This window comes from Helianthus annuus, chromosome 2 (genome assembly GCF_002127325.2).
Source record: "Helianthus annuus cultivar XRQ/B chromosome 2, HanXRQr2.0-SUNRISE, whole genome shotgun sequence".
Classification (NCBI taxonomy): Eukaryota; Viridiplantae; Streptophyta; class Magnoliopsida; order Asterales; family Asteraceae; genus Helianthus; species Helianthus annuus.
Genome location: NC_035434.2, coordinates 33,727,030 through 33,749,785, shown reverse-complemented (window position 1 = coordinate 33,749,785; position 22,756 = coordinate 33,727,030). Strand labels below are relative to the sequence as shown.

General features: G+C 38.7%; 1 protein-coding gene across 1 annotated transcript; it reads right to left on the bottom strand.

Moving 5' to 3' along the window:
- Positions 1-21,335: 21,335 nt before the first annotated feature.
- LOC110941350 (glycine-rich cell wall structural protein 2-like) lies at positions 21,336-21,707 on the bottom strand. The gene has a single exon (XM_022182975.1). It carries the CDS (start codon positions 21,705-21,707, stop codon positions 21,336-21,338), a length of 372 nt encoding a protein of 123 aa, XP_022038667.1.
- Positions 21,708-22,756: the final 1,049 nt, after the last annotated feature.

Here is a 22,756-nt window from a genome sequence, read left to right as displayed (position 1 = left end):
GTGTCTACAAAAATTTTGGAGGTCCAGATGTGGTCAGAACGTAAGATATGCGCGTAAATGCAAACTTGCGCCGTTTTTGACACTTTTAGTCCCTGTAAGATCAAATAAGCATGTTTTCGCACACCGAACCACTCAAAGCTTATTTCTAAGCTATGTTTAGGTTATTTATGGTATGTTTAGCTTATGATCAAATTCCGGACTGTACGTTGCCATACGAAACGGCAGACTTTTGCAGTTTGACGCAAATAGTCCCTGAGAGCGAATAAACTTGTTTTTGCCATACCAAACCCTTTAAAACTTATTTCTAGGTTATGTAAAGGTTATTTAAGGTATGTTAAGCTTATGTTGCTGTTCTGGAGTGTTTTTCGTGTTAAACTGAGTACGTTTACGCATCAGTTTGCGTATAACTTTCCAGAAAGCGATATAGAGTTTAAAATCCATCAAAAATCAAAATGTGCAAAATGTCAAACATAAATAAACAAACATTGGGATCAAAACACATTGTTTTATTAATATTGAATTGTTCAGAGTTTGTATAAAGGTTACACAAGCACAGATGTCACAGTCTCCCCTACTTCAGGAAATTTCGTCCCGAAATTTATTTAGAGGAAACTTGTGGGAATAGATGTGGATATTTTGCTTTCATATGATCTTCATGTTCCCAAGTAAATTCTGGGCCACGTTTAGATTCCCAACAAACTTTGACAATAGATATGCGCTTATGTTTGAGCTTTTTGACTTCACGGTCCATGATTTCCACAGGTTTCTCAACGAAGTGCATCGTGTTATCAACACGAATTTCATCAAGTGGTATGTGGAGGTTCTCATCAGCTAAACACTTTTTGAGATTGGACACGTGGTTAGTTGGATGAACATTTCCAAGTTCAGGAGGTAGCTCTAGTCTGTAGGCTACTTTTCCGATTCTTTCAACGATCTTGAATGGTCCAACATAGCGTGGTGAAAGTTTTCATTTCTTTCCAAATCTAATCACACCTTTCCAAAGGGATACCTTGAGTAGGACGTGATCACCAACTTGAAATTCTAAGGGCTTGCGTCATCGATCCGCGTAACTCTTTTGACGGCTTCAAGCTGTCTGAAGGTTATCACGAATATTCTTGACCTTATCGGTAGTCTCTAGAATGAGTTCACGTCTAGTAAGCTGAGCTTCACCTATCTCATTCCAGCAGACCGGTGAACAACATTTTCGACCGTTTAAAGCTTCGAAAGGAGCCATGTTGATGCTAGAGTGATAACTATTGTTGTAGGAGAATTCGATCAATGGTAGATGTGAATCCAAACTACCACCAAAATCAATCACACAAGTTCTAAGCATATCCTCCAGTGTCTGGATTGTTCTCTCAGTTTGACCATGCGTCTGCAGATGATAAGCTGAGCTCAAGTTAAGTTGGGTTCCCATGGCAGATTGCATGGTTCTCCAAAAGCGAGACGAGAATCGAGCATCTCTGTCAGATATGATGTTCAAAGGGACACCATGTCAAGATACAATCTCATCAACATATATCTTGGCAAGCTTGTCAGCAGATAGATCCTCACGGATCGGCAAGAAATGTGCTGACTTTGTAAGACGATCAACAACTACCCAAATGGCATCATGACCTCTTTTAGTGTGTGGCAGCTTGGTAATGAGATCCATAGCAATGTTTTCCCATTGCCAAACCGGTATCTCTGGTTGCTCTAATAATCCAGAGGGATGTTGATGTTCTGCCTTAACCTTGAGACAAGTAAGGCATTTGGAAATATATAAGGCAATGTCTTTCTTCATACCCGGCCACCAATACTGGGTTCGAAGATCCTTATACATTTTATCTGCACCAGGATGAATAGAATAACGAGACTTGTGAGCTTCATCCATTAGCAAGGTGCGAAGATTGTCTATACTTGGGACCACAAACGGCCCATGAAATAGAATATCCCAAAGTCCTTCAGTTCAAGCTCAGGTTTAAGATGATATGGTAATTCCTTACCCATCAAGCCTTGTGTAACACAAGTATGTTGAGCCTGAGAAATGCGGGCTTGAATATTAGTTCGAACTTGAACACAATGAAGCTTGACACGTTCCTTACGACTTAATGCATCAGCCACAACATTCGCCTTACCAGGATGGTAGCGAATTTCTCAATCGTAGGCGTTTAGAAGTTCAACCCAACGTCGTTGCCTCGTGTTTAGTTCTTTCTAATTGAAAATATGCCAGAGACTCTTGTGGTCAGTAAACACTACACACTTTGTACCACAAAGGTAGTGTCTCCAGATTTTGAGAGCAAATATTACAGCACCCAACTCTAGATCATGAGTCGTATAGTTTTTCTCGTGTACCTTTAGCTGTCTTGATGCATAAGCTATGACTTTGTTTCTTTGCATAAGAACGCAGCCAAGGCCTAAGTTGGATGCATCACAGTACACAACAAAATCATCGTTGCCCTCAGGTAAGGTTAAAATAGGTGCATCACAGAGTTTCTGTTTCAAGGTCTGGAAAGCTTCTTCTTGTTTGGATCCCCACTCAAAAGGTTTATTCTTTTGAGTTAAAGCAGTGAGAGGAACCACAATCTTGGAGAAGTTCTCAATGAAACGGCGGTAATAACCCGCGAGGCCAAGAAATGAACGAACCTCGGTAGGAGTCGTAGGCGTATCCCAATCCTTAATCGTAGTGATTTTAGCGGGATCTACATGAATACCTTGTTCATTAATGATGTGCCCCAAAAATTGAACTTCCTTAAGCCAGAATTCGCACTTGGAGAATTTGGCGAAAAGCTATTCTTTCTTTAGGAGCTCCATTGTAAGACGGAGATGTTGCTCATGAGCAGCTCGTTGTCACACCCCGAAATATCAGAGCTTGGCGTGACTGGACTGGTATCTTCATTGCACAGCGGAAGCAAAAAGCTAAGACTTCTAAACAATGAACGCCCGCTAAGTACTCGAAATCCCGTGGGTTCTCCTATTCCAACCGTTCCGTATTTTGAAAATTTCCACCTGAGAAAGAACATGCGAAAAAGTCAACATAAAGTTGAGCGAGTTCATAGTTTGTTTTGAAAAGATTTAAAAGAAATCTTTTTGATAACCGGTTTTAAAGTTGTTGAGAAAATATAGTAAAATTATTTTCTTGGCATGATATATGAAAAACTGTGAGTCTAGCCCACAATAGTCTTTGTGCATTGCACGAGAGAGAATGGGCCGAGCCCAAACGCACCTTTGTAAGCAGGATCAGCGCGTCCTCATACTTAGGTATAATTTGAAAAACGTTACCAAAGTTTGTAAATCCATGTATTTGTGAGTTTACATCAAATGAATCTTAAAAACATTTGAAAGTTCAGTTTATAAGTAGGTATGTAATGCGTCTATGGACATGTTGATCATTAATGTGTAGCTAAGACATTAATATGTGTGCCGATATAGGAAGCACTCAACCCGGTAGACATTTAAGTGTCGATTCACTTCGACAGGGATACAAAAGCACTCTAAGTGGCCGCACAAGGACCTTGAGTGGGGCTCGCCCGTACCCGATAGATCTACCCCCTGTTCCATGGTCCTTAAAAGGATTAATGGTGCCTAAGTTAGCGCCTATTCGCACGTGATCCAAGAGTTCATTCCATAGCTTAATCATACCCTAGTTAATATGTATTTCAAAAGAAAAAGGGGGACATAAACCCATTGGGTTGTCTCGTTGTTCGTACGCAGAACAACCCAGTCCCGTTGTAGTAACTATGACATTCCTGTCACTAGTCATGAAAATCATGCACATTTGTGAAAATACGCGTTTGTTTTGTAAAAACCGGTATGTTTAGTGTAAACCTTTCGTAAACCTTTCGAGTTCGTTGAAATCCATTAGCAACATGGTTTATAAATATGTATTTTTGTTCATCAAAATAGTGTTTGCTTTTGCAAAAACTTGCATGTCTTTCCACCCCGAAAACATTTATAAAAATGTAAAACCGTAAAAAGTGGGGGTTATGAACTCACCTGGACATTCCTGTGCAAAGCTAGCTTAACTTGATTCCGTGATGTCATTCCAAGAACGTGAATTAGCTAGCGTGCAACTATGACATTCCTACGAAGGAATACTTATAAGTTTCTAATAAAACGACGTAGCTAAACTACGTGTCCGAGCTCTACCGAATCGTTAACTAAACGATTCCATGAAAGTGGTGTTATCTTTAGGAATACTTGGTGTTTGAGAGGTTAGGGATATATATATTTATATGAAAATATAAATATATTTATGAATCATACTAGTCGTCTCGAAAGGTAGTATGTGTATGTAATCAAATATTCGAATAAAAATAACGCACGCTATAGACTCATATAATGTATTCATTCATTTCCCGACTAGTCGTCAAATACGTTGACGGATCATACCACGACTCATCGTAGTGTTTTATAAGATGTAGACATATATATGTGTATATATGTATGTATATGTAGGTCAACGCAAATGTATACGTATATGATCGTCGTATCTCGGGGATAAATAAAAAAAAATAATTATATAGTTGGTGCTTGTTAAGCTCGGCTCCAATTGTTTGTTATCCAAACGACGCGGATAATAATGTGTTGAAGTCATTTGGTAATGAATTATTTGTCCTTTAGGCGTTCGAAATAAATATACAAATACTTATATTTATTTTATGAAAGATATCCGAGTTTCGAGACGTTTGAAATAAATAGAAACTTCATATTTATTTTATATGAAATTATTCAAAGTATATCGAATTACCGGCGTTTGGAAATAGATAAAAATGAGCATACTTATCTTAAATGAAATCTCGGATTTTCGTTAACTTATAACGTCGTAAAAATAAAATGTCTTTTTATTTATTTTATTAGAAAGAGTCGGATTTCAACAAGTGTCGTTTAACAATATAATTATGTTTTGTGTTTCGGATTTTTACGAAAATCGGACAGAGTTTCCTCTGTTTTTGGAATAACCCGGCAATAAAAGGTTGTTGTATTTTGTCAAAACTCAACAATTCAACAAACATTATATATAAAGTTTACGTCGAATATCAAAACGTCAAAATACGAAATCAAATTACTAAATGTAAAACCGTTAGTTAGTCGGGTCGAGCTCGGTTTGCGTAAACTAATAAAATCTAAAACTAACGTATGCTAACTCGCTTCGACTAACAACTTTACCGGGTCTTTCGTTGACTGAGGTTGACCATTGTTGACCAAGTCGTTGACTGAGTTGACTCACTGAGTTGACCGGGTCCGACCCGGGTTGACCGCTTTGACCTGCTGACCGTTGTTGACCTGAGTCGTTGACTGAGTTGACTCGGTTTGACCAAGTCAACCCGAGTTGAACTAAACCTTGACCCGAACACCGAACTGAGTTGACCGAGTTAACTGCCTTTGACCAGTTGACTCGACGGTTAACTGAGCTTCGACCGGTTTGACCAGCGTTGACTGAGGTTGACTAAAGTTGACCGACTTGAACCTGTTGAACTGAATCACTGCCCGAGTCACCCTTGTTTTCTTGTAAGCCCCAAACCAACATGAATCTGAGTAACCCGAACCAAACCTTGAAACAAATCAGAATACGAGTACGAAATTTAAACCGAGCTTGAATATCTTGACCCGAAACCACCTCCACGGTCGTCGCCATCAGTCGGCCAGAGGTCTCCGACAGTGGTGTCGCACCACTACCACCATCTTCAATATCTCCACATCGGAAAACACAAAACGACATCGTCATCATCCTCACGACATCATCATCAGAAAAAAAAAGAACAAAGTGAAAGGAAACAAGGGTTTACCAGAAATATGTTGAAAAATAACCCACCACCATCGTTGTCTCCTCCATCGCTCCTCCGCAGACGGCGCCGGCTGTCGCCGTCACCACCCTTCTCTGATCTCTCTTTCACTCTTAATCTCTCAGCTTTCTCTCCCTCTCTCCTCGGTTTCTCGATCCATCCGTCGCTCACCACCACCCGATGATGGTGGTGGTGGTTCTTTTTGTCCATCGAGGGGGGGGGTCTTGCCTGACCGGAAAGAAACGCCGGATTACCGGCTCCTTGTGCCAGTCATCGATCTGAACACGAGGGGTGAGGGGAGTTGTCGGCCGATGCATCAAGGTGAGGGAGGGAAGAAGAAATGGAGGGGGGTTCGGTAGCTGTGGATATGGTTGCTTAGGGTTTCTTCAAGATGTGCAGTGAAAAGAAAGTGAAGGTGTGTGTGTCGGCTGGGTTTGTAAAGAAAGAAATGAGGGTTTTTTTTATTGATAAGGGGATATTTATATCAGGTGTTTTAAATGGGCTTGGGCCGCAGGCCCACAAGCCCGCTTCACGTAGCCCGTTACATTTCCGAAGCCCATTTTTACTCCCGAATGTTGCGTATAAAGTCATAAAGTATAATGATAAGTCGAAAACACTAAAAGTTATGTCGGAACCCGATATTTTGGCGCGTATTTTGTCAGTCGCGTTATGACGTGTAAAATGTTTCGTTTGTCGTTTCTAACCCGTTTTTCGATCCGTTTTCAACTACGGATAGTAAAAATTAAAAACGAGGTTAAATATATCAAAATATATCGGCTTTAAAATTAATACGCGCATCTGATGCTTCCGTTTCGTTTCCGGTGTGTTCCTGTAGTCGCGTTTCTCGTTCACGTTTACGTTTTGTGGCGTACGGAAATACTATAAATTCGCGAAACTAAATTCATAAATATAAAATATTTGTATAAAATCCGTATTCGTTGGCGTTGTCAGTATTTTGTTCGGTTTCTGTTCATTAGCGTTTGACGTTTCGCATATTTTTCTAGATCATCATAAGCATACTACAAAATCGAATAGACGTTCCTACGCATTCCAATTGCCTAATTGGGTTAATTCGTGTCTTAAACACTATTAATTATCACCTTAAACGTTTGTTAATCGCGTAATAATAAGGTGTTAATTACCGGTTGTCACATTCTCCCCCTGTTGCAAAAATTTCGTCCTCGAAATTTAGTCTGTGTTATCTCCTAATAGTTGTGTCGTTCCTAGGTAAGTCCGAATAATATCAAAGTGAATGACCGCGTAATCGAGCCAAAACTTATTCGGAGTACATGACTGTGAAGACATTTTGCATCAAGAATAACCCAATGGTTCAACTGAGTTTGTTTCAGAAATCGATGTCAAGTGAACGAGATGTATTGATACTATCTCCAATGTGACTAAGTTTACGGGTGTCCAACAAGAGATGAGTTTCGACCAATGAATTCCAAATGAACGTTCACAATATGCAAGTCAATTTTTGGAAACAATCGAATTTTCTACCAACGGAAACTTGCATTGGTTGTTGTATGAATGAAACTTGAGTCAACAAGCTCAAATAGATAGAATCAAGAAATGATTTGTCAACTGTCGAACCAATAAATGAATAAGACAAAATCAACGTGTTGACATTGTTGAATTGCAAGGATACACCGAAATGAAATACAACCGAACCTGGTGTATCATCGTCTTAATACATAATTGCATTGAGACTATTTAAATGATGTGTCAAACGAAAAGCATATTTAGTTCGCATGAGGCAGATGATCGTGATTAGCACAAGCTACAAGTTTATACGACGCCACAAGGTATCGTAGTGAATGAAACAATTCAATAATAGTGGTGACCGAACAAGTATCACCGTGTTTTGCATGAAACGCTCGATCATGATTAGCCCAAGCTACTAGTTTATACCAACACCACAAGGTGTCATAGTGATTTGAAATAATTCAATAATAGCGGTGATCGAACAAGTATCACCGTGTTTTGCATGAAACGCTCGATCATGATTAGCCCAAGCTACTAGTTTATACCGACACCACAAGGTGTCGTAGTGATTTGAAATAATTCAATAATAGCGGTGATCGAACAAGTATCACCGGTGTTTTGGAAAACAAGTGAGAAGTTCAATGAAGTAAATCTGAATATTTGTTTCAAACAATTCTCATAGGATTTTCAACCGAAGATGAAATAAATAAATAATGTTTTTCGATCGAAAATGAAAGAGCGATAAATATCACAAAATGTTTGATCGATGAAAGAACCGTTAGGAGGTACACCAGAATCTATAACATGAATTTGTGTACCATTATCTTAACACACGATTGTATTAAGACTACTTTAATATGATAAACCAATAAAGCGGATATAGTATCAATAAACAAATAAATAAATAATTAAATCCGTACATGATTGGAGCAACGAGATTAGCACAAGCTTCAAATTTGTGAGAACGTCACCACAAGGTGATCGTGATCAAGGAAATGATTCAATGAAGTCGAAGACCAAACAAGCATGTTATGGTTCAAAGCAAATGAAGTGCTTGTTGGGATTATTTCGAATATGATGGCCTCAATCCATCATATGGAATCTTGAATTGAATATATTTTACGAGCAAGTTCAACAATTGAACTTGGTTTAGTCACATTCCAACAATGAATGCATGCATCAACAAGAAATTTCGACATGGTTACAACGAAAAACCATGTATACCACTCACAAGAATGTAAGTTTCAACGAGTTCGTTGACTCGATATCAAAAAGTCAACACTTTGCAATAAGGCGGGTCGTCTAGATCACAATGCAAAGGTCAAGTATAGCGAAATGATATCTGAGCTTTGATAAAACAACAATTTCAAGTGAAGCCACATGCGTGACAACAACGCATGGGTAAGTCATGAATTTATCAAGAAATAGAGCAAGTGAGTATTCGCTATCATAAAAGAAAATATTCATGGTGCAATGACCGTTAGGGAGAGTAGAAATACAAAAATCTACTCACTATAAGCAAAAGTCAGAATTTCAACAAAAGAAATGCAAGGACTTTACCTGGAATTTTGTGTGAGGACTGGTTGTTAGGTGACATTACCATGGAATGTCGAACATAGCATATTTGCCATAAATGGAATAGGGGGAATGCGAAGACGTGTGACTTCTTTTGCAGCGCCAATAATTGTGAGTCTCTTCGGAGTAAGTATAGATTGTTGTGAAATCCCAGTCAAACATACCTCACCGTGATTAGTGTCATTTGCAGGATCACGTGGTAATTTGCCGCATTTCGATCAGTAATTCTCTCGCTGACAGAATTAACATCATTGCTGTCGTGCCCAAGTGTGTTTTCCCCGAGGCCTTGCCTCGAAAATCGTGTGTGATGTACTTCGACATCCGCTGACGTATAGTTTATGTTTCATGTATAGTTGCGCAATAGCGTTTCGTTCCACGTAGGTTACCTGCTTGGGTAAGTAAAAAGCATAAACAATATAGATAATGGGGTTTTGCCCGAGTTGTTAATCACTGTTTCTACGTGAGGACCCTTAATGAATTTCGACATAGGTTTCTCATCAAGAGTTTTCCAAAGGTCCTATATGCGTATTATCAAAACACTCAAGGTTTTGATTTCTATGTGTAATCGTTTCGTGCACCGTGTATGAAACGCAACTCTAGTGCATGTTTAAAATCAAAACAATTGACTCATTGTTCTTGGTAACGGTTGGAACCCATATTCGAGTCTTAGGCGTTCTGTATATCTTCAAGTCTTAATAATCTAAGTCCCTAGAAGAAAGTGAGGTTAAAGCCTAGGTATCTCCACAGAAACCTAATTCGCTGAAACCTATAGCTCTGATACCAATCTGTCACACCCCGAAATATCAGAGCTTGGCGTGACTGGACCGGTATCTTCATTGCACAGCGGAAGCAAAAAGCTAAGACTTCTAAACAATGAACGCCCGCTAAGTACTCGAAATCCCGTGGGTTCTCCTATTCCAACCGTTCCGTATTTTGAAAATTTCCACCTGAGAAAGAACATGCGAAAAAGTCAACATAAAGTTGAGCGAGTTCATAGTTTGTTTTGAAAAGATTTAAAAGAAATCTTTTTGATAATCGGTTTTAAAGTTGTTGAGAAAATATAGTAAAATTATTTTCTTGGCATGATATATGAAAAACTGTGAGTCTAGCCCACAATAGTCTTTGTGCATTGCACGAGAGAGAATGGGCTGAGCCCAAACGCACCTTTGTAAGCAGGATCAGCGCGTCCTCTTACTTAGGTATAATTTGAAAAACGTTACCAAAGTTTGTAAATCCATGTATTTGTGAGTTTACATCAAATGAATCTTAAAAACATTTGAAAGTTCAGTTTATAAGTAGGTATGTAATGCGTCTATAACATGTTGATCATTAATGTGTAGCTAAGACATTAATATGTGTGCCGACATAGGAAGCACTCAACCCGGTAGACGATTTAAGTGTCGATTCACTTCGACAGGGACACAAAAGCACTCTAAGTGGCCGCACAAGGACCGTGAGTGGGGCTCGCCCGTACCCGATAGATCTACCCCCTGTTCCGTGGTCCTTAAAAGGATTAATGGTGCCTAAGTTAGCGCCTATTCGCACGTGATCCAAGAGTTCATTCCATAGCTTAATCATACCCTAGTTAATATGTATTTCAGAAGAAAAAGGGGGACATAAACCCATTGGGTTGTCTCGTTGTTCGTACGCAGAACAACCCAGTCCCGTTGTAGTAACTAGGACATTCATGTCACTAGTCATGAAAATCATGCACGTTTGTGAAAATACGCGTTTGTTTTGTAAAACCGGTATGTTTAGTGTAAACCTTTCGTAAACCTTTCGAGTTCGTTGAAATCCATTAGCAACATGGTTTATAAATATGTATTTTTGTTCATCAAAATAGTGTTTGCTTTTGCAAAAACTTGCATGTCTTTCCACCCCGAAAACATTTATAAAAATGTAAAACCGTAAAAAGTGGGGGTTATGAACTCACCTGGACATTCCTGTGCAAAGCTAGCTTAACTTGATTCCGTGATGTCATTCCAAGAACGTGAATTAGCTAGCGTGCAACTATGACATTCCTACGAAGGAATACTTATAAGTTTCTAATAAAACGACGTAGCTAAACTACGTGTCCGAGCTCTACCGAATCGTTAACTAAACGATTCCATGAAAGTGGTGTTATCTTTAGGAATACTTGGTGTTTGAGAGGTTAGGGATATATATATTTATATGAAAATATAAATATATTTATGAATCATACTAGTCGTCTCGAAAGGTAGTATGTGTATGTAATCAAATATTCGAATAAAAATAACGCACGCTATAGACTCATATAATGTATTCATTCATTTCCCGACTAGTCGTCAAATACGTTGACGGATCATACCACGACTCATCGTAGTGTTTTATAAGATGTAGACATATATATGTGTATATATGTATGTATATGTAGGTCAACGCAAATGTATACGTATATGATCGTCGTATCTCGGGGATAAATAAAAAAAATAATTATATAGTTGGTGCTTGTTAAGCTCGGCTCCAAGTGTTTGTTATCCAAACGACGCGGATAATAATGTGTTGAAGTCATTTGGTAATGAATCATTTGTTGTTTAGGCGTTCGAAATAAATATACAAATACTTATATTTATTTTATGAAAGATATCCGAGTTTCGAGACGTTTGAAATAAATAGAAACTTCATATTTATTTTATATGAAATTATTCAAAGTATATCGAATTACCGGCGTTTGGAAATAGATAAAAATGAGCATACTTATCTTAAATGAAATCTCGGATTTTCGTTAACTTATAACGTCGTAAAAATAAAATGTCCTTTTATTTATTTTATTAGAAAGAGTCGGATTTCAACAAGTGTCGTTTAACAATATAATTATGTTTTGTGTTTCGGATTTTTACAAAAATCGGACAGAGTTTCCTCTGTTTTTGGAATAACCCGGCAATAAAAGGTTGTTGTATTTTGTCAAAACTCAACAATTCAACAAACATTATATATAAAGTTTACGTCGAATATCAAAACGTCAAAATACGAAATCAAATCACTAAATGTAAAACCGTTAGTTAGTCGGGTCGAGCTCGGTTCGCGTAAACTAATAAAATCTAAAACTAACGTATGCTAACTCGCTTCGACTAACAACTTTACCGGGTCTTTCGTTGACTGAGGTTGACCATCGTTGACCAAGTCGTTGACTGAGTTGACTCACTGAGTTGACCGGGTCCGACCCGGGTTGACCGCTTTGACCTGCTGACCGTTGTTGACCTGAGTCGTTGACTGAGTTGACTCGGTTTGACCAAGTCAACCCGAGTTGAACTAAACCTTGACCCGAACACCGAACTGAGTTGACCGAGTTAACTGCCTTTGACCAGTTGACTCGACGGTTGACTGAGCTTCGACCGGTTTGACCAGCGTTGACTGAGGTTGACTAAAGTTGACCGACTTGAACCTATTGAACTGAATCACTGCCCGAGTCACCCTTGTTTTCTTGTAAGCCCCAAACCAACGTGAATCTGAGTAACCCGAACCAAACCTTGAAACAAATCAGAATACGAGTACGAAATTTAAACCGAGCTTGAATATCTTGACCCGAAACCACCTCCACGGTCGTCGCCATCAGTCGGCCAGAGGTCTCCGACAGTGGTGTCGCACCACTACCACCATCTTCAATATCTCCACATCGGAAAACACAAAACGACATCGTCATCATCCTCACGACATCATCATCAGAAAAAAAAAAAGAACAAAGTGAAAGGAAACAAGGGTTTACCAGAAATATGTTGAAAAATAACCCACCACCATCGTTGTCTCCTCCATCGCTCCTCCACAGACGGCGCCGGCTGTCGCCGTTACCACCCTTCTCCGATCTCTCTTTCACTCTCAATCTCTCAGCTTTCTCTCCCTCTCTCCTCGGTTTCTCGATCCATCCGTCGCTCACCACCACCCGATGATGGTGGTGGTGGTTCTTTTTGTCCATCGAGGGGGGGGGTCTTGCCTGACCGGAAAGAAACGCCGGATTACCGGCTCCTTGTGCCAGTCATCGATCTGAACACGAGGGGTGAGGGGAGTTGTCGGCCGATGCATCAAGGTGAGGGAGGGAAGAAGAAATGAAGGGGGGTTCGGTAGCTGTGGATATGGTTGCTTAGGGTTTCTTCAAGATGTGCAGTGAAAAGAAAGTGAAGGTGTGTGTGTCGGCTGGGTTTGTAAAGAAAGAAATGAGGGTTTTTTTGATTGATAAGGGGATATTTATATCAGGTGTTTTAAATGGGCTTGGGCCGCAGGCCCACAAGCCCGCTTCACGTAGCCCGTTACATTTCCGAAGCCCATTTTTACTCCCGAATGTTGCGTATAAAGTCATAAAGTATAATGATAAGTCGAAAACACTAAAAGTTATGTCGGAACCCGATATTTTGGCGCGTATTTTGTCAGTCGCGTTATGACGTGTAAAATGTTTCGTTTGTCGTTTCTAACCCGTTTTTCGATCCGTTTTCAACTACGGATAGTAAAAATTTAAAAACGAGGTTAAATATATCAAAATATATCGGCTTTAAAATTAATACGCGCATCTGATGCTTCCGTTTCGTTTCCGGTGTGTTCCTGTAGTCGCGTTTCTCGTTCACGTTTACGTTTTGTGGCGTACGGAAATACTATAAATTCGCGAAACTAAACTCATAAATATAAAATATTTGTATAAAATCCGTATTCGTCGGCGTTGTCAGTATTTTGTTCGGTTTCTGTTCATTAGCGTTTGACGTTTCGCATATTTTTCTAGATCATCATAAGCGTACTACAAAATCGAATAGACGTTCCTACGCATTCCAATTGCCTAATTGGGTTAATTCGTGTCTTAAACACTATTAATTATCACCTTAAACGTTTGTTAATCGCATAATAATAAGGCGTTAATTACCGGTTGTCACACTCGTGTCTTAGAATAGATCAGAATATCGTCAATGAAAACAATGATGAACTTGTCCAAATAAGGCTTACAAACTCTATTCATCAAGTCCATGAAAACAGCGGGTGCATTAGTTAAACCGAAAGGCATAACAGTAAACTCATAGTGACCATAACGTGTACGAAAAGCTGTCTTGGGAATATCTTCTTCGAGAACTCGAAGTTGATGATACCCAGAACGTAGATCAATCTTTGAAAAGCAAGTAGCACCCTGTAGCTGATCAAAGAGATCATCAATGCGATGTAGGGGATATCGATTCTTGATGGTAAGCTTGTTAAGCTCACGATAATCGATACACATCCTGAAAGATCCATCCTTCTTTTTCATGAATAGGACAGGAGCGCCCCAAGGTGAAAAGCTCGGACGAATGAATCCTTTGTCAGAAAGCTCCTGAAGCTGTTTAGACAACTCTTGCATCTCAGATGGTGCAAGATGGTAAGGTGATTTAGCAACAGGATTTGCGCCAGGCACAAGATCAATGCGAAACTCAACTTGGCGTACAGGGGGTAAACCAAGTAATTCTTCAGGAAATACCTCAGGATAATCCCGAACAACAGGGATATCTTGGATAGTCTTACCCTTGCCTTTCTCCTCTACGACATGTGCTAGGAAAGCAACATATTTCTTTCGTAGGTATTTGTGGGCTTGGATACAGGACATGAGTTTAAGACCACTAACAGGTTTCTCCCCACGAACTTCTAAGATCTCACCAGTCGAAAGCGGTATACGGACCAACTTCTCAAAACATACCACCTCAGCATGGTGCTTGGCTAACCAATCCATTCCTACTATAACATCGAAGCTCCCGAGTTGCATCGGTGTGAGGTCAATAGGAAAAAGATGGTTATTGAGGTTCAACTGGCAATTTCGAAGAATGGAGTCAAGTACAACAGGTTCACCACTAGCTACTTCTACTGTCAAGGGCTTCCCTAGTTTTGTTCAAGTCATCGAAAGCAAAGGCTCAAATGCTAAGGACACAAAACTCTTATCGGCACCCGAATCAAATAGTACAGAAGCAGGTTGGTTGTTAAGAAGGAACATATCGTTCACCACTTCGTTATCTGCGCGTGCCTCATTTGCATTCAGATTAAAAGCTCTACCACGAGCAGGTGCCTGATTTGTGTTTGTCAATCTCGGGCAGTTGTTCCTGTAGTGGGTCAGATCCCCACAGTTGAAACATGAACCAGGCGGATAGTGAAGTCGTGCAGCATTCTAGGCAGGGTTTTGTGCTGCTTGGTTTTGGACTTCCTGATTTTGGTTAGGAGCAAAGCGGCAGGTATTCGCAAGATGACCAGACTTGCCACAATTTGTGCAGATGCGGCATTGCACGTGTGGTTGATGATGGCTATTACATTTGTTGCATAGGGGTGCGTTCCCAGCATACTGCCTCTTGGCAGCCGGTTGTGCAGGCTGATTAGAAGCAGCCTGATTTGTCTGAGTAGTAACAGCGAAGTTCTTGGAAGCCTTACGCTTCCTAGATTTCCTTGAAGACTCAACAGCCTTCTTACCCTTCTGCTCCTTGGTGCTATCAGACTGTTTCTCCTTCTTATCCCCCTTTCTGTGGAGCTTACCCTTTTTGAATTGCGATTTAGTAAGGGTTGCAGCTAGCTCAATGGTCTGACGGATGGTAGTAGGGTTACTGCCAGTAACAATATCCTGAACAGGATCTTGCAAACCGTCTATGTACTTTTCAATAGCCTTATCCAAAGGCGTGACCATTGTAGGACAGAGCAAGCTTAACTCCTCATATCTGTCAGTGTAGGCCCGATGTTCACCACTATCTTGTTTCAGGTCATGGAACTCATTTTCAAGTGCCCTCTGCTTGTGACGAGGACAGAACTCTCTCATCATAAGAGCCCTGAGTTCCTGCCATGTTTGACCTAAAGCAATACCAGCACCTCTATCTCTCATTACCCCATTCCACCAGGTAAGAGCCCTCTTTTGGAATACACTTGAAGCAAATCGACCTTACGGTTGTTAGGACACTGAACATGGCGAAAGGTGCTCTCAAGACTCTCAATACATAGTTGAAATCATGTACTATATGAGTACTAGGTGAAACTAGCATGTTTATGTCATAAAAGCATGAAAAGCACGAAAGTAACACGTATGTACATGTTTATCACCCCAAAGTATTTGAAAGCGGTAAAAGAAGGGAACTATGTACTCACTTGGGGTTGCTTATTAGTCTTGGGAATAAGACCAAATTAAGCTCCAAGGATCACGGAATCAACAAGGCACCAAATATAGGTAACTATGTTAACAATCGGATCCTAAATCGGGAGATAGGATAGAATGAGGTTCTACAAATCAAATGGGTATTCGCACTCATATGGCATGATTTAATAGTCCCAACATTCTGATTTGAAAGTCTACCTAAGTGCTTTTGACCCGTTTCGACCCATTATGGTAGTATAAGCCACTATAATGCGTCGTTTGCATAAAACTTCGGATGGTTAACTATGTGCTATGTCAAGTGTTACATGCCCAATTATGCCTAAACATGTTACTAAATCAGATCGTATGTCAAAAAGTTTATCACATAGGCAAAATACGGATTCATGCTTCAAAAGGGCATTTTGGTCATTTTCTATGGGCATATAAGCTAATTAACAAATAACTAACCAATCCTATGTGATCATAAGGTATAACCTCAGAGGTTATTCCCTATGCAACTATGATAACTAAACATGCTTGGTCGGATCCTAATGATCGACCAAACAGGTCGGGTTCGAAAGTCTAAGCGGTTGTTTAGACCACTTAACTTACGACCCTAAGCAAGCACTAAACTAGTAGTGACGAGTTATACATGTCAAAACATGCTTAACTAACCTAGAAAACTGATTTGGTATCAAAACAAAGTGTTTTGATACCTAAAAGTAGTTCCATCGCAAAATGCGCGCTAAAGCGCATTTTGACCGAAACTTTGACTCAACACTACACCTAGTTAACGTGGTAATCAATAGGCATAATTGCTAAGGATTATAACCTTCGTGATTACAATCATGTTGCAAAGTTCAATTGAACTTTGACTTGACCAATAGATGGCAAAAACCGAAAGTCAAACTGTTGGTCAAATAGTTTGACTTTCAGCTCTACAAGCTGAAAATCACAACTAAAGCCATGAAAGAACACATACTTGGTGTTCAAAGGCTAGAAGGATGATCTTAGAACTCAGGTAGGTGGTCCCTTTGCAGGAGATCCTCCACTTAGAGCTCCAAAATGGAAATGAGCAAAGAACCAAGAAGAAATGAGGGGTCTTTATAGTTGTGTTGATGCTCTAGGATCATCACTAGTGGTTTGTGTGATTACCAAGCAAGAAATCCTAGCCATACATGTGTTTATGACAGATTTCCTTTGCTTAGAGAAGGCTTAACTTGGTGATTAAGGTGTTAAAACAATTAAACAAAACCAAGGACTAAAGCTGAATAGAAGAAAACAACTTTTTGCCCAGATGTGATGGTGGCGTGGTGCCACAGCACAACCTCTAGGCTGTGGCGCGACGCGACGGGGTAGGGCTGCAGTTTCAAATTTGGCAGAAATGGTCCCTGCACGTATTTAAACTTGTTTTCGACGTTTTTAACCTTCGTTAAGCCATTTTCAAGACTTTACAAGGTTGTCAAAGTGTAGGGGACCTGAAATATGCTTGGAAATATCACGGATGTCGGTTTGTTTGGTCTACGGTCACGTTGTTCGGTTATTTACGACGAAACTCGAACGGACGCGAAAACGAACCAAATTAAGCGACGAATGGTATTTTTGCATTCCGATCACTATAATAAAAATATTTGAGTCTCTACAAAAATTTTGGAGGTCCAGATGTGGTCAGAACGTAAGATATGCGCGTAAATGCAAACTTACGCAGTTTTTGACACTTTTAGTCCCTGTAAGATCAAATAAGCATGTTTTCGCACACCGAACCACTCAAAGCTTATTTCTAAGCTATTTTTAGGTTATTTATGGTATGTTTATCTTATGATCAAATTCCGGACTGTACGTTGCCATACGAAACGACAGACTTTTGCAGTTTGACGCAAATAGTCCCTGAGAGCGAATAAACTTGTTTTTGCCATACCAAACCCTTTAAAACTTATTTCTAAGTTATGTAAAGGTTATTTAAGATATTTTATGCTTATGTTTCTGTTTTGGAGTGTTTGTCGCGTTAAACTGAGTACGTTTACGCATCAGTTTGCGTATAACTTTCCAGAAAGCGATATAGAGTTTTAAAATCCATCAAAAATCAAAACGTGCAAAATGTCAAACATAAATAAACAAACATTGGGATCAAAACACCTTGTTTTATTAATATTGAATTGTTCAGAGTTTGTATAATGGTTACACAAGCACAGATGTCACACAACTAATCAAGATCAAAACTTAATAAAACGTTATCTAAACAATCTCCCAGTTAGAGGCACCAATTCTACACCAGCTGACCCCCCTGCCCATAGCTGAAGATCTTCTATCATCAATCTTGTTTAATTTGATACATTGCTTTATCAATTTGGAACGTCAACCTCTAGGTGCATCAATAGACTCCCCTTAGGTTGATGCTTCCAAAATCTTATCTCTTACAGTCTTTTAACATTGAGTACTTTAAAAGATATTCGAGGACGATCCTAACTTGTGATCTTTATAAATTATTCACTCTAGTGAGTTTTCTAAATTCTACACCTCATGCTTTTAGCAGCAACCATCTGTTTCACACTAACAAACAATATCTTCAAAGTCATGTTAGACTTGTTTACATCATAGATAACCTTGTGCTTATCTAATTATATATTTGTACATTTGTAAAATCTTTGTTTATCAGCTCAATATCTCAATATGGAAGGCTATCAACAAGAAATTGAAAAAAAAATCTTTTTGAAATTTTGAAAGTTTATATTAGAACATACCGACAATCTTTTTGGTATTTCGTAAATAGAACAAAAAAAACAAGGAAATCTTTTCGGAATTTTCAAATATAAGCTAAAAACTCAAATTGCAATAACTCATTTTGTGAGAATCATGTGCAAGATGCAAGACCTTTATCCTTAATTAATAATTCATATAGTATGTAATGCATTTAACATACCATTTAAACGAAAATTATCGACAAAACGGTGATTTATATAAAGTTCAAACCTTCAAACGAGGTTTACTAACGTTTCAAAACCATATTGTTAACATAAACCGTACTTAACTTTCAAAACATGTTAACCATATTTACAGAAGTTTGATAACACAACACCAAAGTGTTTTGTGACAAAAGTAATCGTTTTCATTTGCGGAAGCTACTTTTTAACGCGTGTTCGGTTCTCTAACAGGGCTTGATCATCATCCGCAAGTCCATTCCTTTACCTATAACCAAAATTTATCAAAACATTAGTTATTTGAGCTTACAATGTGGTTTAACAAGTTCCTAAAGTCAAAACACATCAATATGACATGTTTGCAGGTCTGAGCTTCTGTCCCGGGCTTACAATGTGGTTTAACAAGTTTCAAGTGTGTGTTTAGTGTTAGTAGAATATCGGGTTTTATAAATTTAAAACTTGACTAATGCGTAAAATAGGCTCAAAATATTAATAAAAATATATCAAACCGAACGCACACCAGTCATATAAAAAAGTTATGGACGTTTAAAAAAAAGGAAGGAATGTGCATGTGTTTTGTATTCGGAGAGAGAATGTGAACAAATAAGTTTTTCCAAGAATGACTCTTTTTTCCGACATTTTTATCTTAGACATTAATATTAAATTGAAATATTAAGATTCATTCTTGTACTACTTAGACAAAATTAACTTTTTATTTGATTCTACCTCGTGTGTTGTATTTAAATTTTTAATTATTATTATAAATATAAAAATAATAAAATAAACATAATAGTAAAAAAGAAATGTATTTTGATATCCCAACGGGTACGTATTTTTTAACAAACATACCTGACATCCGGAGGTATGCCCAAAACCCGTCAGGTAATTATCTGAAAATTACTCGTGAGGTATTGGGCATAGTATGAGACACGATTTTACAACCGGGTATGAATTTTTTTTGTTTAGTAGCTGCTCGAAAAAATTATTTAAACGGATTCTACATGTATTTATTTAAAAAAGCTTCGAAGAATTGTTTGACTGTCTTCTACACGTGTTTACAAAAAATTAATTTCTTTTATTTGAATTGCTTTTACATGTGCTTATATGAAAAGGTTTAGAAGAAATTATATAAAAATTGTTTTGTTTTATATAAAAGTGATTTTTAATTATCTTTTTAAATGTAAAATTAATTGTTTTCTTGTTTGTGATTCCCCGATGAACTCACCTAATAAAGTAAAAAAAACAACTATCACCGGCGCCATAGTGTACTATCTTTTAGTTATGTAACCACCATTGTTGTTATGTCGGTGAACAATCTATCATCATTCGTTATTGATGTGGGTATCGGTATATCCGTTGATAAGTTTATTTTTGTGATTCCTTAATGAAATGACGTTCAGTGATATGTTGCTTTTTTTAAGGACAACGACTATATATTAATAGCGGCCAGCCAGAAGCTAAAGTACAAAAGTTTTAAAAACAACCGAGACAATCATACAAAAATGTCAAAATCTAACCAATTCTTCCAATCCAACTCGACACCTGCAGCCCTACATTTAACCCTCTTGATGATTTCCACGATCCTTTGAACCGACATCATGTTCGCATTGAACTCCTTTTCATTTCGGGCCAACCAAAGTCTCCATAAACAGCCAAGCGTCACCATATGGGTCATTTTTTCCACCGTTTTGAGCCTACTTTGGATTGCACGTGCTCCAGAAGTTGATTAACTGAAGTCTCGTCACACATAGTCGGGATTTTCAGCCATCTAAAAACGCGCCACCAAACGCTTCTCGCCCAAAAAGAAGTGACAAAAATGTGATCCGTCCATTCATCCTCGATTACGCACAAATTAGGAATATACATGCCCCGGTTAACCAACGCCAACTTCAACGGAAGCTTACCCAAATCTGCTCTCCACCTCAAATAATTCACCTTGTTCGACGCCCAAGAGTTCCATCTAAAGTGTTTAATCTCGCTCGGTGTTCACATTGAATTTTACCGACATGTTACCGATTTTTTTGTATTTTCCTTAAAGATAGGAGACTGATGTTGCCGTCAATGAGAATACTATGTAGTTAAATCAATCGCTTTTATTCATATGGTCAAGATCACCTATGAAATATGTATATTTTAATACTTTATGGAGTAGTTGGATTTTTTAGTTGTAATTGAAGTTTGATTTCAACTTCCGATATTTTATCTTTTTTAATCTATTTTCTTCGTTAAGTAATCACAACCATTCTTTTTTATAAACTGAATTTCGAACTTATATAAATATGTAAAATTAAGCCCAGCAATCATCATCATCCGCAAATCAATTCATGGATTTAGGTAAAAGAAAGATGCATTGGGGTTGATACGGGTCCACTCAAATTAAACAAGTCCAAAAGGGGAGTAACACTCAAGATATACATTGATCGTTCTTATAATACTTCATAACTTAAAACAAGTCCAAAAGGCCGAGTAATACTCAAGATACATTGTTTGTCGTCATCACCTACTAGTCCTCGCCTCCACCTAATGTTGGCCACCGTTGCAACCACCACTAGAGCATCCGCTGACACACCCACCACCGATACATGTCAACATCCACCAAGGACTAGCCACAACCGACGAAACCCCCATTGCGACACCACCACCACCACCACTGGCGATGCACCATCTAACGCCACCACAACAACTACCATCACCATAACCACCACCTTCAGCAACACCACTAACGGTGACATTGTTGACGTCGGTCCCACCGCTTCGGTCACTGCCACCATAGCCTCTGGCTCCACGCCATGATAACCTCCTCCTCTGCAAGGATGCCCCTTGTTGCGGCCAATACCTGTCACTACTAGCCGGTATAAAATAAATATAGTTGGTGAAACTATTTTGATCCATTTTTTAAACGCATATTTCAATCTAAGTTAATATTAGTCCGACCAGTTTTAACGAAAAAAAATGATATTATTTGTAATTATCCCATCTGGACTCGAACTTATGTTATATCACACTACTAGAAAATAGTAGCATAATTAGCAATCGATTTGCGACCAAAATTTAGAACGGGCGCAAAAGCTATGATCAACTCATTTTCGGTCCTAAATCGATTTCAAATTTTGCTGCCGCCTTGTTTCGTTTGCAAACTATTCGCAGATTTTATTTAAAATAATTAATTTAAATTAACTTATACATAGTGGTTGCAAAATAGTCACAAAATTTACGGTCATTTTTGCAACCGTCAAGGCAATCACAAATACCCTATTTTCTAGTAGTGCAACCCATTCTGACCTGACACCCAACGCGACGCAACCCAACCTGGTCGTTTTTTAAGCCATGCTATATGAAACAATAAAGACAGATGAAGCAAAGTTATACGCGATGGGGTTGGATAAAATGCGGCCTCTTCCTAACGTACACAACCATGAGTGTTACATACAAAACCTAATTTCATGCAAATCTTCATTCTTCAAAATGGCCATTATCCCTTTCAAACTTCAAAAAAATCAAACAATAAGAAGAAAAAAAAAGAACTTCATGCAATAAAAATTTGACCAGTCCACATATTGGGCCAAATATATATATATATATATAGCTTCAAAAAGACAAGAAATATTACAAGATACTTAAATATAGAAAACAAAAAGTTAGATTTCGCATATATATTAATGGCCAGGTCCTTTTTTGCTTGGCCCAGAAGCCAATATGTATTCTAATGATGGCATCTTCAACCTTCGATTGTCACTGTTGTTAACATTACTGGTGTAGCGAGTTGCACACACAGTGAAGTCCGGCATCTCTCCTCCGGTTTGTTTGCATTCGGTGACCGCAACGGTGGTGGTGGTTTTGATGGCTGTAGGTTGAAGATGGCGGCAATGAACCGGACTGAAGTGTGATGTCATTAACAAACAGATGATAACAACAGCAACAAAGCAGACTCTCAATGCCAT